Source organism: Camellia sinensis, chromosome 3, assembly GCF_055761805.1.
Source record: "Camellia sinensis isolate YWXY chromosome 3, ASM5576180v1, whole genome shotgun sequence".
NCBI lineage: Eukaryota > Viridiplantae > Streptophyta > Magnoliopsida > Ericales > Theaceae > Camellia > Camellia sinensis.
Genome location: NC_138963.1, coordinates 2,098,274 through 2,116,920, shown reverse-complemented (window position 1 = coordinate 2,116,920; position 18,647 = coordinate 2,098,274). Strand labels below are relative to the sequence as shown.

Below are 18,647 nucleotides of genomic sequence, written 5' to 3'. Positions count from 1 at the left end.
TCAAGCATCATGCATTTATGATGGTGTGCTACTGGCAACAAGAAATAATCAGATCTAAAATGCATATAGAGATGTTGAACCAAGTTTAAAGTGAGACTACACTTGAGGCTATACATATAGAATGCATGATTATTTATTTTTTGGTTTCAAATTAATTCATGAACTATATGTATTAAGTAAATTTCTCCTGATTTTATATTGTAATTACAAAGTAAAAGGACAAGGGAATTAAAAATGAAGAATTATTAATATGAAGAATTATTAAAAATGAAGAATTATGTGTATACTGAAAGTTTCGTATACACTGTGACACAAAGTTTAACCTTAAATATGAAGAATTATTAATGGATTGAATAGATCATAACTACAAGTGGTGAATTTTTACCAGTATGGAAGTGCTACATTAGTTTGTTTTAACTTTTATTTTTCATTGGTCAAAAGTGTATTAACTTGAATGTGATTTTTTTTTCTTTTTAAAACTTGGAGTGTCGTAGGCACGGGTCATCCACTAGTATATATACATAACTACAACATGGCAAGATAAATTTTAAAGACAAACAAATTATAAATTTTAAAATCAACCTAAAATTAATAGATGAATCATGTAGATTAGACAATATTTTGTTGGAAAAAATAGTACCAAACTATATGTAAACATATAATTTATAAATATGTAAATGGTTTTTGGGCAAAACCAAAACTGAAATAAGTTGACAAAATAATGTAACCAAACTTACAACACATAAATAGATAAAACCTGATCGAGTCGAGTGTATGACACTATTTCCTTAAGACAGATTTGCCCTCTCACCGGTGCTTAGGATTCAATGGACGTCTATCTCCCAGGATACAACGATCAATGTCTTGCATTAGTAGCACTACTATTGCAAGCCTAGCGAACTTTGCTGTACATGTACTCTCTTTATAGGAAAATTAGACTCAGGAAATATGAGGAATAAATGCAAAGTGAAGAAGAATGGCAATTCACCATCCAAAATGAAGTGAGGGAGATGGAATATATAGACTTCTATGTGATTCTTCAGAAAGGTTGTGATCCTTTAAAAGGACACATCCTTTCATCTCAAGAGACACAACCATTAGAGTAAATTTTAATTCAAATTTTCCAACAATCCCCCACATGAATGAAATTTACGAAAAGGACATGCAACAGCATGCAGACAAAGAGAGTACATTTAAGGAAATATCTTGCGTCGGGATAGGTAGCTTTCGACTTTGAACCTTCCCTAGTGAAAGTCTATCGGACTTACAAGCTAATCAGTGGACGTGATGCCTTGAACTGTTCAGCCGTTTGTGTAAGCCAAGACAACATAATTCACACAGAATATCTCCAGACACAGTTTAGTTCTCACAGTTGTGCTCGTTTTGGCCTTGGGCAAGTCCTAGTGTTTCATGAGTGCTTTAGAAAATTTAGCCTTGGCAATTCTCATAGAAGCGGCCCCTTCACACTCATATAGATGATCCTTATTTTGAGTCTCTTAAATACTCCTCTTGAAAGATGCCCCACGAGGTTTTTCAAGCTATAAGTAATCATCAAAAACATAGCTTATCCTAAATCCCCTACATACAACACATGTTGTAGATATCACTCTCATCATAGGAATGGATATGAGATAGACTCCTTTAGAGATTTCTGACGAGCCACACATAACTTAGTTGTCCCTTTGAACTTAGTTCGTGGGATCTTCAGTCATCTAAGTAGGGTTACCATTTTGATAACTCTGGTGTAATAGGCTTTAATCACATTCCCCTCGATGAACTTTTCCTCATTTGCTCTCTGGTCAAACTTTTTGTTTAGTAGCCGCTATTTTTCGTTTGACCTTCTTAATTATATATCATTAGTGGATCCATTATATTATCCTTAGACAATATTCACAACTGAAAGCAAATGTCCTACGGTATTAAGTCTTTGATTACGTCGAGACTTACCGTTACTCTATGTCACTCCCATTTTCAAATTTAAAATAATAAATATAGAGTTGTTCCTTAGGAGTTAATGAAACCATTTTTACTTCTACTCCAACTTTGTCCTATAGAAAGAATTGAGATTCTTTGTGGACCTACAATCGGAACTGTTACTTTGGTAAAATACACCATGCACCCCCACATTTTAAGCATTCTAAGAAAACTTAACTTCTCTTACTGATGTATAATTATAAAAAATATTAATACACCCCCACAATTCTGAGATAAATTAGAATATATCATTAATTGGCGTACTTGAACTAAATAACAAGATGTAAATTGCTTTGTGAATATAATCACAATACTAATTTGTCTAAAAACAATTAGACTTCATAACTTGTTTTTGCAGTACAAAGAAGAAATGACTAAAACCGGTTGTGGCCACAACACTTTGTCAAATAACATTTCTTTAGCCATGATTAATTTCTTTTTGTTTACTGCAACCCTTAATTCCAATCTCCACATGGAATATAAATATCACTGTATAAATACATTTACATCTTATTTGTCTTATCCAGTATTGGTGACTATGTCGACAATTATCAAAGTGTATTTCACCCATGAAATATTTTAACTTATATAATATTTCATTACGGAGTTATCAGTCACCACACTAATTTTAGTCATTATTTCAAAGAATAATTAGAATTCCTCTTATGTCAAAACACATAAGTTCACATTTTTATCAATACTTTGCTAAATAATTGACATCTATTTATAATGCACCATATACCAAATTGATATTAATGACATCATATATTGTCAACTCTACAACATATATAGACATGGACAAGATTAACAAATCAATCATAATCATAATTTTCCAATTAATCTCTCTCCCCCACATTTGTGATAATACATAAATTAACACAAACAATATGATTAATTTCCAGACAAGTGTCACTGTAACTGTCACAAATAATAACTCATTCAAAACTATTTGGGCAATTCACCATTTTCCATAATAATTTCATGACTACATGATGTCCATAAGTCGTCATAATTAAATAATAAATTGACATCAAAGTACTATATATGTTTGATATCTCTATGAATGGTGATTGACTTTCTCAGAATATCCACTAATCAATATAAAGATACAATACAATTAAATTAATTCACACCACAAAAATGAATTAATGATTATGACACAAAATAAAGACTGAATCTCTTTTCTCATACAAAAAATATAACAGATAATTACAAATTGTAAAGGCACCATTTCAAGTTGAAAGACATATTTTCAAAATTTGCAAATTCTGAAAATGTCAAACTTTAAAATAACATAGAGCATAACCCTCACTATGTTTCTTAAACTTCAATTTTAAGATCTTTAAGATTAGTAACCAGAACTTGCAACTCAAGAACTTGATCCAAAACAGATATATTATCAACTATAGTAAATTCAAAATATTTCTTAGTTAAAAAATTTATCTGCACTTTTTTTAATTTTTAATTTTTTTTTATTCATGCTCTACTTTAATTACATGATTCAAACAAAAGGGTTTAATAGCAAACTTGTTTATCCACCAAATAACAGAGATCTTCAAGAACAAATTTGAAGCATAATATAAGAAAACAATAACTTTTTATAAAAATGATTTCCCACTTCCAGTAGCCATGACGACTGAGCAGTCTCTTCCCAGAGCCACTTCCAGTATATATATCTGGAAATAGGTTTCCCATCTTTGTCAGTGGAAAGAACTTTTTGCTGAAAGGGAAACCATTCCGCGAAAGTCTTGTAATTTAAACCATCCCTTGGTACATTACACTCACCGATTCAGATGCCGAAAATCAATCTGAAAACCTTCTTCTCAGATCTTCAAAGCAGAAGAAGAATTCCGTTCAGATCTGATCGACGCAGAGAGTGTTTATAGTGTGTGCTTAAGGCATATCAAACTAATCATTTCAAAATCTGAAAAAATGATAACGATTCAGCTCAGAATCAAACAACATGCATATAAAATTTGTTATATTATTCTAATTAATTTATCCACACAGAAAAAACTGAATCCAATTTCCTAAACAAAATAGGAAATTCAATACCAAACTATATATCGAACACCGAAAGAATTTTTTTTTTTTTTTTTTTTCCTTCATTCCTGTGAAATCCAACGACTATAGCACTTTCCATTGGAATGAAAATTGAAGTCCCAGACATATTCCCAAAAGGTCCATATTTAGGCCAAGTTTGGGAAGACTAAATAAGTGCACTTTTTGACTTTTTATGAAATATGGGTTGGGTTTGGGTTGGGTTTGAAGTGATGTGTTAGAGAAGTGATGTGACTTAAATAAGATGATGTGACTTAAATAGGATAGTGACTTTTTGACTTTTTAGATTTTTTAAGAGTTGCCAAACTTGGCCTTAGTAACATGTTTTGGAAAAGATATAGAAACAACATATACATTTACTAAAACACAGTTTGTACAAAAGCAATCAATTATATTTTTTCAAAAATCATAAATAGGCACAAGAATCTGTCTTAAGATTGTTGAAAAAATAGTACCAAACTATATGTAAACATATAATTTATAAATATGTAAATGATTTTTGGGCAAAACCAAAACTGAAATAAGTTGACAAAATAATGTAACCAAGCTTACAGTACATAAATAGATAAAACTTGATCGAGTCGAGTGTGTGACACTCTTTTCATAAGACAAATTCTTCCTCCCACCGGTGCTTATGATTCAATGGACGTCTATCTCCCAAGATACAACGATCAATATCTTGCACTAGCAGCACTACTATTGCAAGCCTTAGTGAACTTTGTTGTGCATGTACTCTCTTTATAGGAAAATTAAACTCATGAAATATGAAAAATAAATGCAAAGTGAAGAAGAATGGCAATTCACTATCCAAAATGAAGTGAGGGAGATGGAATATATAGACTTCTATGTGATTCTTCAGAAATGTTGTAATCCTTTAAAAGGACACACCCTCTCATCTCAAAAGGCATAACCATTAAAGTAAATTTAAATTTAAATTTTCCAACATATTTTACACGTCCTTAACTTAGCATGGGGTGCCAACCCAACATGCAATTCTATCCCCAATTCAAAATTCCTCGATGGTACAAGGCATATTCGAGTTTGGTCTCATGGTCCCAATTGCAAAAACAAAACCCCAATTTTGTTAGGACTCTACCACTATTAAACTTAACCACCAATCAATGACTACAGTTTCACCACGTGGTAGGTGTCAATTTTCAGCATCTTGAAAAATATATATATTAAAAAAAAATCATGCATTTATGCTTTTATGGGAAATACATATATATAAGTGGCGACCCGAGATCATCGTATTTTCCTCTGAGGATTCGTCAAAACACGCCTCTGTCAACAATCGTCCTCCGCTTCGCTTTCTTCTTCCGATCCTCCCAAGGTAATAAGCATTCAAACCAAACTCTTTTCCTTTTTGTGATCTCTTTCTTCTTCTTCTTTTATGTTGTTCCTTTTCAATTCTAATCTTTTTTGTGTGTTTGAACGCTTAATCGTTAGTTTTACCCAAGAAAGGAAAGAAAACCCAAAATCTTATGACAAACAAAGTGAATAAGTTCGTTTTTTTTTGTGTTATTTTTGATGGGTTGAGAGGTTTTTTATTTTATGGGCAATCAAGCAATCTCTTTTGTATTGTCCTTGTTTATTCGATTTTTTTGGAGTGATTTGCGAAAAGAGATCCAATTTTATGTTGAACGTATCCGTAGTTTTGTTTTTGTATTATTTATGTTAGAGATTTCTAGATTGAGCTGAAACGACTCTGGTGTCTTGATCTGTTCGTTTCAATTCTGCATTTTTTTTATTTTCCATGTTCAAAATTGGCCTTCGAGGCCGATGGGACTTCACGATTTTCTCTTTTAGGGTTTGATTTGAATCTCTCCCGGATCTGTTTAGACAAAATAAAAGTTACTTATTTGTAGTATTGTTGAATTTGTCTACAAACTCATTGGTGATTTTGCTAACATGTAAGCAATTTTATGCTCTTGTTGGAATTTGTTACATAAAAAACGGATTTTGACTTGTGGCATCTGTTTATTGTGTACTCTTTGTTGATTATTCCTTTTTCTTTTTCTTTTTCTTTTCCTTTTTTTTTTATAAAAAAAAAATGCAATCTTGTAATTTATTCTCACTTTTGGGTTTCATGAGTTCACCGATGGGTGATTGTAAAAATATCTTCAAAAACTAAATTAAAGTGAGTTTTTACCAATTTTTTCTTTTTCTTGCTCCATTTTTTGGTTTCTAATAGTGAGGAATTACTTGCAACTATACTAAGTTATGAAATACCAATAATAAAGAGTTATCTAAGGTGGGCTGCTTTTAATCCTGCCCCCTTTTTAATATTTTTAATATATATATATATATATATATGTTTTACTTGCAATGCAAATATCTGTGGGAGACATTTCCCATTACTTGTGTTGGATTATGTAAGTTTGCTTTATATGGGTACATATCTATTGTAAATTGTAGTTTGTCTTTTCTCACAACCTTGTCAGCATTCATTCCTTATTTTGTTCTTACTCATGTCCCTTAGCATCCATTGTTCATCTCGCTAAGCATCCATCTTAACCAAGGTTTTAAAAAGCGGCCGCAACCGTTACGTAATGGTTGTGGTGGTTGCCGCCACCCGTTATGGCCGCTTTTGCAGTGTGATTGAGATTCACAGGTGTATCGGCCGTAGCGGCTGCTATAGCGGTCGTAACGGTGCCGTAATGGCCGTAACGGCCTGTTACGCACTGTTACGTAACGGTTCCGAATTGCTTCTTTTGAAAAAACACGCCAAAAAAAAAAAATTGAAAATGGGGGAAGAGAGATAGAGAGAGAAGAGGGAAGATGGAAGAGCAAGAGATAGAGAGAGAGAAGAGGGAAGATGAAGAACATGTTATTGATTTGTTGAAGCTATAAGACCTATACTATTGTATTCAGCTGCAATCACTCAACCATTTTGTTTGTGTGTGTCTATCTATATATTGTTTGAAAATAATAATAATAAGTGTGGTCATTATCTATTTGATTTGATTAAAATATATATATATATATATATATGCTTTTATTTATTCTCTTACTTTTGTCATTGTTTATCTTATAAATAATAGTTAGTGATTGATTTTTTGTATAATATAAAGTTATTAATTATTAAAATAAAATGTAAAAAACTCAGTTTATAGTGCTTTAAAAATACGAAATATATTGGATCAAACTTTAAAATATACAAAAATTGATTAATATTTATTTTAAAACCTAATAAATATGATTATGGAAAAAAAATGTGCGTATCGGTAAATTTTTTTCAAATTGTGCGAAAAATAAAAAAATTCACGGTTCCGGTTACCGCAACCGTTACGCTACGGCCTTTACACCCCGCAACCGCAACCGCGTCACCGCCACCGTTACGGCAACCGCAACCGCTTTTCAGAACCTTGATCTTAACCTTCTCCTTTAGTTACAGAGATTTTAAGAATGTTTCATTTAGTATGCACTTTATATTTATTTCAACTTAAAGATAAATTAAGGCGCTTTGATACTGGTCAGCTCCACATTATAATTAGACTTAAATCTTTTACCATACGTCTCTAAACTCTCAATTAAAGCATGGATTGGAAGCAAAGTATTTGTTTAAGCAATGATACAATTATCAATATTTTTTTTAAACCATTCAAGCCACAAGCATGGGTATGAACATGGGATGTTGAACTCCCTCATAATGCAATTTCTAAAAATTAAGACATGGACACGGTAGTTGGGGACTATTTGTCCATGATTTGTAATCAAATGTAATCCTTTCAGGTTAATAATCACAGCATAAATAAGAATCTGCCTTCTTAATGCATAAATAAGGACTGTATTCTTTTTCCTTGTAACACAAGCTTGGTCGTTTAGTATGTGGAAAATAACTTGTTACGAACTAATACAATTAGTAGTGATGTATTTTTTCTGAGTCCTAACTTTTTCATCCTTGCATTCTGGTCTTCTTGACTAACAGATTGATAACTGGATCTTAATGAATTCAACAACCACTGTGGTGTCTGTCGTTTCCTGTAAATCGGGAAACCAGAACGACTTCTTTTGCTGGATTTTGGTCTGCTTACTGTCAAAGTTCTTCAAGACTCCAACTGTATACGAGAACTTCCTTTTGATTAAGGACATTGATAAGACTCCTTTGGCTGTATGCAACTTGGAGTCCTTTGAAGAGCTTCATCCATAGGAGCAATTGATATTTGGCCATCTGCAACCCACGTCATTATTTCCTCTCTGCATCCCTGGTTGATACTTGGCAGCATGGTTTCCTCTCAGTTACCTGCTCTTACCAAAACTGACATTTCCAAATCATTCCAAAGTCAGCTATTTTTCCCAGTTAACATTCCTGATGTCGTTCCCTCAGATAATGTTGAGTTAGACTTCTCTGATGTGTTTGGTCCTTTACCAGGTCAGGCCTCAATTGAAATTGGTAATGGGGAGCCTGAAAATTCAGTGCCTACGGCAGATGTGACTGATCTTATCTATGATGACCCTGTGGTCATTTACAACCGATCACATTCTTTGGTTGGCCCCTCTACTTGTGTCAGTCAATCTTTGAAACTGAGCATGCTTACCATTCATGAGACAGAAGACGGAATGGAATTTGTGGAGAGCATCAGTCATGAGACAGTCAAAGAAGTTCAGGAGCTTTTGGTTAATGATTGTATTGTTAAGGAATCTCTGGAATGTGCTGCTGATAATTCCATTAAGGTCCAGGGTGTAGGCCTTGAAGATTTTGAGTTTATGAAGGTTGTTGGTCAGGGTGCATTTGGAAAAGTATTTCAGGTGAGGAAGAGGGGCACATCAGAAATATATGCAATGAAGGTTATGAGGAAGGATAAGATAATGGAGAAGAATCATGCTGAATACATGAAAGCGGAGAGGGATATTTTGACCAAGATACAACATCCCTTTGTTGTCCAGCTAAGATACTCATTCCAAGTAATTTTCACCTCAACAGTAGTAAAATCTTGTAGGTTCCTATTGGCATGCTTCAAGCCTCCACCGTATTTTTTGAAAATGTGAAAATGGTCTACTTAAACTGAAGCTCTTGGACATGAGATATGAATTTGATATGCATATTTGCAGCTTTTGTTAGTTTGTTGACATTAATTCTGAGTTCTTCATGACCTGCAGACCAAATATAGACTTTATCTTGTGCTGGATTTTGTGAATGGAGGACACCTATTTTTTCAGCTCTTCCACCAAGGACTTTTCAGGTATCTTCTGTCATTCTGCTTTGTATATTTCTTTGAAATTCTGGAGATGTAAATTTGATTAATTCTTACTCCATGTTTCAGAGTAGATCTGGCACGGATATATGCGGCAGAGATTGTTTCGGCAGTGTGTCACCTTCATTCTAATGGCATAATGCATAGGGATCTTAAACCTGAAAATATCCTACTGGATGCAGATGGCCACGTACTCTCTCTCTCTCTCTCTCTCTCTCTCTCTCTGTGCAAAATTGTAATTTTAAATTCTGATTTTATTTATTGTTATTTTAGGCCATGTTGACTGACTTTGGCTTGGCGAAGCAATTTGATGAGAATACAAGATCAAACTCTTTGTGTGGAACTGTAGAATATATGTCACCTGAAATTGTTCTTGGGAAGGGCCATGATAAGGCTGCAGACTGGTGGAGCATTGGAATCTTATTGTTTGAGATGCTCACAGGGAAGGTTAGCATCTTATATTAATTTTTCAACAATGATATGTGGATCATATCATACACAAAATTTTCATTCTGCAGTTGCCAAGCCTCTTCTGCAGAGGTGGTTGTATATTTTATCGTTGCATTTTAAATTCATACTAGTATTTTTTGTTCTCCTTTTTCTTGAATGGAAGTGAATAAACCTTAAAACCACTCAAACCATAAAAGATGGTTAGCCAGCATTATTTTTTTATTGCCTTTGTCATTTTCGTCATCTCACTGTTTATAGTTTTGCTTTCTTTTGGTGCAGCCTCCATTTATTGGTGGGAACCGCGAGAAAGTTCAACAAAAAATAATAAAGGATAAAATCAAGCTGCCAGCATTTTTGTCAAGTGATGCACATTCTCTATTGAAAGGGGTATGCATGCATTTAAAAAACCATCCTCAGCCTGTAGTTTCTTTCCAAATTTTGATTATCTCATGAATCATAGGATTGAGATGAATTGTTTCTTGTATTTTAGCTTCTACAAAAAGACCCGAGCAAGCGCTTAGGCAGTGGACCCAAGGGGAGCAAAGAAGTAAAGCGCCATAAATGGTTCAAGCCAATCAACTGGAAGAAATTGGATGCTAGGGAGATCCAGCCAAGTTTCCGCCCTGAAGTTGCTGGACAACACTGCATTGCCAACTTTGATAAGCGTTGGACTGACTTGCCACTTCAGGATTCTCCGGTATCCAGTCCAACCGCCAATGGCAACCTCTTCCAGGGCTTTACTTATGTGAGGCCTGCAGCTTCCTTTCTTCAGAGGAACAGTTCGGCGTGCTAGTATGGCTTCTATGAGCCTGCACTTTCTAGGGAGGCATTGCTTTTCCTTTTTTTAGTGCCATGTGATGGTTTATTTAGGATCCCCATGTTGGGTATAATATTAAACTTTACTTAGGAAGTGTTACCAGAGAAGGTAAACTGTGTTTGGCCAACAACCATTCTCTGATGTATTAATCTTATTATCAAAATACTTTTTGTTTTTTCAAACAAAATTTCAATATTTGACTTGATGACAAGGTTTGCTTTTGCAAATTTGTAAGTTTGAATCTTGGGTTTGTGTAGAAATTTGTGAAAGAAAGGAAAAGGTAAGAGACAACCCAAAATTCTTTGGGAAGCAATTGAAGTTCTTTTGCCCCCTCAATGTTCATGTGGGATGTCTGAATGCTTGGTTATTGGAATGGCTTGCTGTACTCTTACTAAAAGCAGGAGCAAAGAAGAAAAAAAAGAAAGATGGACACTTGGAATATGAAAATTCCTTGAGTTGTTGTGGGACCTTATGATTGTATGTGACATAACTTTGTTCTGTACATGGTTTACATTAACATGGGTTGTCAAATCTTTCGTCTATTCCTAGTAGTTAAATTTTTTGTTGATTAGTGAGACAACACGGCTTCTCCTGCTGATTTGGGGAAGTTCTGAATTACGTTGGAGGACATGTTGGGAAAGTAATGATATAAATACTTCGATTTTTAAATTTTGGATAATAGAAGCTATCTTATTTATTTCTTTCTGGATTTTATTATTATTATTTTTTTAACAATTGCTATGAGAGAAATTATAGAATAAAATTTATATTCTGCAGCCTTAAAACTTAAATCCAAACATCACAGATAATTAAAAAAAAAAGAAAGAAACTCTCATGGATTCCCTTCTTTAGAGTTGGGTTTTGCTCCTTTGGTTGGCAATTAGAAAGGGTACCAATGTCTTTTTCATTTTTCATAAAACAGCAATACAGGCCTATGTTGCTTGCTGACTTGCTGTTTTCTCAGTCTCCACACATGCCCATCTCAATGGATAAACCCAGGATTGACGCGTGGGAAAAAACCCACCTTTGCTGACACTAAAACTTTGAGAAAAACCCACCTCACTCGTGCCATAACCTTACTCTTGATGAGTATCCATGGCTTCTTCTGTGCTATCCTCAGCTGCCACTTCTCTCCAACAACAGAATCATAAACCCACCACCACTTTCTTCTCTCCCACGAGATTCACCTCCCACAACCAACTCTGCTCCTTCACTACCTGTTTCAAGAGAAACCCAGTGAAGTGCAATGCATCTCTCGATAACATATCAGAAAATCTCTTCAAGAACACTCTTGAACTGGACCAATCACTGTCTCTATTCCCCGTTTTCCGATCCGGGTATGAGCAGTTTCAGAGTGCTACGGCCGAATTACCAGAGATGGAGAAGTGGGGGATTCTGGTTTTTGCAGGGTTTACTTGGCTTTACTTGACTGCTAGGCCAGGTGTTCTGATTGGTGCCATTGATACATATTTGCTTGCTCCTCTGCAATTTGGTTTTGACAGTTTGACGGGGAGGAGGAGCTTGAAGATGTCTGATTTTCTGGTTGGGAATAGATTGGGAGAGGGCACATTTGGTGTTGTTTATTCTGGTGTGATTGTGCCGAAGAATATGAATGCAGAAGAGAGAGTACAGAAGAATGGTCGACGAAATGCCTCAATGATGGATGGGCAGTTCAAGCAGAAGGTTATTCTCAAAAAGGTAAACTCGGTGATTGATGTTAACTCCTGAATTGTTCCTATTTTGGACACACTTTAAGAATGTGATTGATCATATACCTCCTAGTTTCATTTTGGTCATAACTTAAAAAAATGTAATTTCTTCCATTTACACTTTGTAGACTGGTTGTATTCCTTGTTAATTAGGTTATTTGATTCAGTAATATGTGAAAACTGCCTAGTATATCAACATTTTTTCTCCTACTTTTGACAATTACCTAAATCCACTAAATAATCAAGACGATTTCTTCGGTTAGTAGATGCACTTAGTTTTTTCTATTCCCTTTGGCTGCTCCAATGTTGCATTCTTGAAGATATCTGATAGTCCATTAGTTGGATACAGCTGCTATATGCCCATCCATTACACTAAGTTTATACACAACATTTATTTTTCTTATTTTTTGTCCAATTTATTTTAGGTTCTTAAGAATGTTTTGGAAGTCAGTTTTATTTTTAGATGTCTCGTAGCCTGCTAGAAAACTATTTTAATTTATAGTTGTTGGAAGCAATATATTCACGATTTACATTTCAAATTCTGCCCCGTTTGTTTTAATTTTCTATTCTCTCTTATTTTTGCGTTATTGCTTTTGATGTGGAGTTCAATTTTATTTATTTATTTTATATACTGATAAGCCATAGGTATTTCATTGCACTGCAAGACAGGGTCTTTTATTAAAAGAAGAGCATAATGAAATTGGAATCCAATTGAGCAATCCTTTTATTTGGCTTCACTTTCTTTTATTATTATTGTCATTATTTGTTGTTCTTCTTGATTTTCTTTCAACACAAACCCTCCTGCCCCTTCTTCTCCTGACGTTTGATTGGATTATTTAGATTGCTTATGTATGAACGTTAACAGGTGAAGATTGGAGTTCAAGGTGCTGAAGAGTGTGGTGATTTTGAGGAGTGGTTCAATTATAGGCTGTCAAGAGCTGCTCCTGAAACATGTGCCAAGTTCCTCGGAAGTTTTATTGCCGACAAAACAAATTCACAGTTTACAAAGGGTGGTAAATGGCTTGTCTGGAAATTTGAGGTAGTCAATCTATTTCTTCAATCTTGTGTGTGTTCTGCGAATTTTTACTTTTAGTCCCTTCTTGCCTGGACCTCGTAATATCACACTTTGTAAATGCTGCCCAACTGTCATCAATTCGCTCCACCAGAGTAGTTGCCACATATTTGATAATTGGTTTTACTCAGCCGTTCTAAATCTCCCATAAAGCCTCTCTCTGACATTCAACTTCTTAAAATCAACCAGTACAAATACATTACTAGTTCAAAAATGATTTTCATGACATTGAATTATGAAGGACATGCACAATTATGAAGTTGTGGACTTGTTATGGATACATATAATCATGTGTATTTTACTTTTAATGTACTCTTTCAATTTGACTTGTTCTATGAAATGCATAGCCATTAATCAAGTGAAATCCTTTGTGACAGGGTGATCTAGACCTTGCTGACTACATGAAAGATCGCAACTTCCCTTTAAACTTGGAGTCGGTCATGTTTGGGCGTGTTTTGCAAGGCATGGACTCTATTGAACGAAATGCATTAATTATCAAGCAAATTATGCGTCAGATTGTTACTTCACTCAAGAAAATCCACGACAATGGGATTGTTCACCGGGACATAAAGCCAGCCAACTTAGTGGTAACAAAGAAGGGACGGATTAAGCTCATAGATTTCGGGGCAGCCGCAGACCTCCGTATTGGCAAAAACTTTGTACCCAAACTTGGCCTTCTTGACCCTGATTATTGTCCCCCTGAATTGTATGTACTCCCCGAGGAAACACCTAAGCCGCCACCTGAGCCAATCGCTGCCTTTCTTTCTCCAATTCTATGGCAGGTATTACATTTGATTTTCTTTTCCAAACACAGTAACATAATGTTGATTGAAGTATAAACTATAATATTTTTCATTGTTCTTTCAGCTGAACAGTCCTGATCTGTTTGATATGTATTCTGCTGGGATTGTGCTCCTGCAAATGGCAATACCTACATTGAGATCCACTTCAGGGTTAAAGAATTTCAATTTAGAAATAAAGACAGTTGGATATGACTTGAACAAATGGAGAGAGAGAACTCGGTCAAGGCCTGACTTAAGTATTCTTGACCTTGATTCGGGCAGGGGGTGGGATTTGGTCACAAAGCTTATTTCAGAGAGAGGTTTCCTGCGAAGGGGCCGCTTATCAGCTGCAGCCGCTTTGAGGCATCCGTATTTCTTCTTGGGCGGTGACCAAGCAGCCTCAGTTATCTCAAAGCTTAGCTTAACCAAGTAATGAGGTGCTTGGTAATGTGAGTAGCAAATCTTTTTCCTTCCTTATATTTGTTACTGGTGAATGAATTCAGACCAAATTGGCCAAAAGAATGCAATATATAGTATAAAAGTAATCATCTATAAGAATATGCTGATTCCTGATTCTGATTTCTTTTGGTGGATTTAGAGCTATTTCCAAATAGGAAAAGCTACAATATTGTTAGAACTCTATAACCTACAACCTCTGTTTCTGTTGTCTTCTGATTTAAGAAAGTGCTTTCTAAGATGAACTAGTTGATATTTGTTGCTAAAATGCTGCTGAAAACAGTAACAGTCTGTTTGGTAAAGTGGGCAAGAAAATAAATGAGTTGCCTACATAAAAGACAAGTCTCAATTTAAGCAGCAACAATAACTTCCTTCTTTCATTGCTCAATAGCTTATTTTAAAACACACACATTGACATATATACATATATATTAAGTGGAAGTTGTTTCTTTTTATAATTCTCTACATTTTTAAAGCTCATCATGGTAGAGGACAGTCTCCAAAGGATGTTTCTTCTTGCAACCCCAATGACATTTCCAAGTACAAAAGGAGTTCAAGGCCTCTAGCCTCTTGGACTGAATAGATATCATGGTTGCTGTTGAAAGAGACTTTGAAAGAACAATTGCATACCCATCATCCATGTAGTCTGTTCCATCAGGAAACAGCTGCCACAGAAGGCTTCCACCTCCACTCCCTCCTTTCTTAGCAGAATCCAATAATATTTTGTACACTGTACTGACAAGGGTGTTCCGGAAAGACGAATTGTAGCCAGGGTCATTTGCAGATACACCAAACTCGGCAAACAGCACTGGCATTCTGAGGAAATTCTCAGCATCTTCAATGTGGGCTTGCATCCATGACTCGACAAATGGGATATGAGCATTCGAAATCGATTCTGAAATCCTTCATGACACATTTCATATTCTAATCAGAAGCAGCCTCCCCCATGTTAGGAGGGGGGGGGGGGGGGGGGGATGAAGAACATGCACGTTTGCATATTCTAGTCCTTTGGCTCAATTTTTTAGCTGGCTTATTTTTGTTTCATTAAAGACATAAATAAGCCTAAAAAATACACAACTTATAAGTTGCAGCCAAAATAAAGTGATCCATATTCTTCCAAATTAAAATTTTGTAATGTTCCATTTCGAAACGAGGAATTTCCAGTGAAGAAGTAACACTTACCAAGAGTCTGGATAAATATGAACAGAAGCAAAATCAACACCAAGAACTTGATGGTTCCTGATAAAGTCAGTTCCAACTTCTTGAGCAAATGTATTTGGGTTGAATTGAACCTTGTTAGGTGTTGAGGGACCATAAAATCCTTCCAACCCAATCCCAACTAAGTGGTTTGGATCAATGCTCTTCACATACACTGCCATTTCTTCTATCCATTCCTGCAAAACAGTGACGTCTAATATATTAATTTCCTAAACATTATAGTTCAATTACCGAATATAAACACAAGACATATTTCCATTTCATGTTAAAGTGTGCTTTTCTTGCATACAAGTTTAACCAATCTTTGTGATTCTGTTACTTGCAGATACCTGAAACTTTTATGCAAAATCCTAACTGGTGAAGGAAACAAACCTGCAGTTTATTCCCAGAAGGATCTGAGACACACCGCGGTTCATTCATTAGTTCCCAGGCGAAAATTGTCGGATCATCCTTGTAAGTAATGTTGCGGATTGTATTCACTCTATTCAACACTATCTACAAGTCAAAATATTGGGAGGGAGAGAGGGAGCAAAATTAGGCTTCACACTGAAAACACAAAGGTGACCTCACTATTGCAAAGTTGTTCACTGAACATGTCTATGACAAGCTTAAATTTCAAGGCAATTTATTTGACATTAAAAACTGAAGGATGGTTATAAAAGCAGCGACTGTGCTATGAACACACAAAATTCAAAGAACCTTTGTTTTAGATATGTATCTCATTCTATGAAATCTTGATGTGCAAACTTAGATTTATTCTAAAAGTAGTAATTAAGGAACATGCCTTGACATGGGCCATGTAGTAGGTTTTGAGAGTTGGATGAGTGAAGAAGTCATCATCTGAAGTCAAATTCAAGCCAGCAGCTTTACCCCATTTCACGTATTGTGCTTTGCCACCAAATGCATCCCAGTTGTTGGTTAATGATAATATGAGTCTGATCTTGTACTTCCTTGCTTCACTGACTACAAAATCCAAGGCCTGTAATTCATTGAGAAAAAATAAAAGAAAAGAAAAGAAGAAGGAATTTATATACTCACTCCATAGTAAATGCTTACTTAATTGCCTACATTTACAGTCATTGAGAAAAAGAATGACCTTAAAAACATTTTCATCATAGACAGAGGGTGAAATTTGAAGAGCTCGCCATTGGCCATCGTTGAAAGCCCAAGTACGACAAACTGTTAGACCCACAGAAGATGCTTGCTGAAACACCTCACTCACTTTTCCTCTTGTTGATTGATCTGCACCAAATACCATCAACCAGTATGTGTTGAATCCATTCACATAGAATTGTTTCTCATTTACGACAAACTGGTTCCCCTTCTTCTCTACCATAACCCACGCATCATCAACATTATCTTCCGTTTTACCAAATCCACATATCCTACACACATCGATAAACAAATACATATCAATGTTAAAGAAGTATGTGTCAAATTTGTAATCATTGAGCAAAAGTTAAAAAACATCTCTCCCTCAACTTCTCAATAATCAGCTTTTCCAGCTGATTTAAACTATTTTGTCTCGTATGTTGTAACTATACCAAGCATTCTGGCACAAATTCTCAAAAAGGAAATGGTATGCTCACAGAATTCGTATCTAGAAAAATACCGAGAATATTTAATGTATGGTCCACGTATCTTTACCGCTTTAAAAAATATAGATATAAGCTGCTCCATAAACTACATCAATCAGAATATGTACATATATGAATACCAAGAAAGTAAACAATTCTAATGGAACTGAAGTTTCTGAAGAGTACTACCCATGGTCTGAAGTCCCCACCATTAATTCCAGATTTTGATCTCCGTAGACCCCAGAAACAGTGTAGCTCAAATTTTGGGTGAAAAGCACAGCAACTGCGACCAAAAAAGCTTTTTTAAATCTGAAGTTTTGGTCATGGGTATCCATAGTTTTTGAGTGATCATCAACAGCCACAATTCAATTTTTCTTTATTTTCTTGAACAGAACATACATATATGGAGATCTAAGTTCTTTTCCGGCTATGTTGGGAACAGTATTGTTGTGTTCCACAAGAGAAGTGTTAGTGAGGGGATCATGACTATACCTTGGAAGCAAAGACAATTTTCTTTCTTTGTCCTGCAATTTGTGCTGTCTCAAATTACGGATACACAGATGAAGAATTAGGTGGAATGAAGTTCTCTCTCTCTCTCTCTCTCTCTCTCTCTCCCCATAAAAATCCAGAGCGTGGCTCAACTTAATTGCTCACCTATGACCCCACCAAAAGGACTCATTTTTTAATAAAAACAGCTCTCAAAATGAAATTGTGAACAAACAAAATAGGTAAAATGACCTCTCATACTTGTATTTCATACATGTGAAAACAAAACTTCTCTTATCCATCCTCATTATATCTTGCTCTCTATTTCATTCAAAACAAAAAGAGACAGACACAAAAGCAACGTCTTTCATAAAAACAATTAAACTCTGAAAAAAAAGGAAAAAAAAAAAAAAAAGAAAAGAAAAGGAAAATCTCTGTCACCATATATATATATAAACAAATGCCCCATATGGGCCTTATCATTATGTCAGGTTTTTTTTGGTGAGAACCCTCTCTTATTGGGCCTTTTTGTGTAAAAGATATGAAATGAACTAATACTGTAACCCCTTAGAATTGAAAAATAAGATGAAAAGGCAGGAATACCTTTGCATATATATGGGCAATAGTAAGCAATTAAGTTGTTTGTCTCTCTTGCTTTGTTTCTTCGTTTGAAAACTATTGAAGTTCAAAAACCCTTCTTCGAAAACTATCATTTGAACAAAAATTGAAACATAATGAGAGATTTTCAAGTACCATTGTCGAATGTTTCGAAATTATTGAACGATTTCATCATCTTTTACCGGTCATTTCTTTTGAATCAACCATCACAAGTCAAAGAAGCTCTCTC

At 35.0% G+C, this 18,647-nt stretch overlaps 3 protein-coding genes across 4 annotated transcripts; 2 read left to right on the top strand and 1 right to left on the bottom strand.

The window, feature by feature from the left end:
- Window positions 1-5,086: 5,086 nt before the first annotated feature.
- Window positions 5,087-10,727, top strand: LOC145788658 (serine/threonine-protein kinase AtPK2/AtPK19-like). Of its 2 annotated transcripts, XM_082918963.1 has the most exons (7): window positions 5,087-5,368; window positions 7,967-8,943; window positions 9,139-9,221; window positions 9,303-9,423; window positions 9,507-9,680; window positions 9,963-10,070; window positions 10,174-10,727. In XM_082918963.1, exons 2-7 carry the CDS (start codon window positions 8,263-8,265, stop codon window positions 10,474-10,476), a joined length of 1,470 nt encoding a protein of 489 aa, XP_082775089.1. In that variant the 5' UTR covers window positions 5,087-5,368; window positions 7,967-8,262; the 3' UTR covers window positions 10,477-10,727. The 2 variants fall into 2 exon arrangements, with proteins under 2 accessions (XP_082775089.1, XP_082775090.1); XM_082918964.1 differs by lacking the exon at window positions 9,963-10,070 and having other exon boundaries at window positions 5,230-5,368.
- Window positions 10,728-11,446: 719 nt separating this feature from the next.
- LOC114277755 (serine/threonine-protein kinase STN8, chloroplastic) lies at window positions 11,447-16,469 on the top strand. Its single transcript, XM_028219698.2, has 5 exons — window positions 11,447-12,198; window positions 13,075-13,248; window positions 13,659-14,063; window positions 14,149-14,512; window positions 16,063-16,469. Exons 1-4 carry the CDS (start codon window positions 11,596-11,598, stop codon window positions 14,494-14,496), a joined length of 1,530 nt encoding a protein of 509 aa, XP_028075499.2. The 5' UTR covers window positions 11,447-11,595; the 3' UTR covers window positions 14,497-14,512; window positions 16,063-16,469.
- LOC114277758 (mannan endo-1,4-beta-mannosidase 6) lies at window positions 14,869-18,226 on the bottom strand. The gene is given in 6 exon segments (XM_082918965.1): window positions 14,869-15,422; window positions 15,702-15,913; window positions 16,110-16,232; window positions 16,423-16,716; window positions 16,834-17,122; window positions 17,504-18,226. Coding segments are annotated over 6 exon segments (1,497 nt in total). The 5' UTR covers window positions 17,650-18,226; the 3' UTR covers window positions 14,869-14,989.
- Window positions 18,227-18,647: the final 421 nt, after the last annotated feature.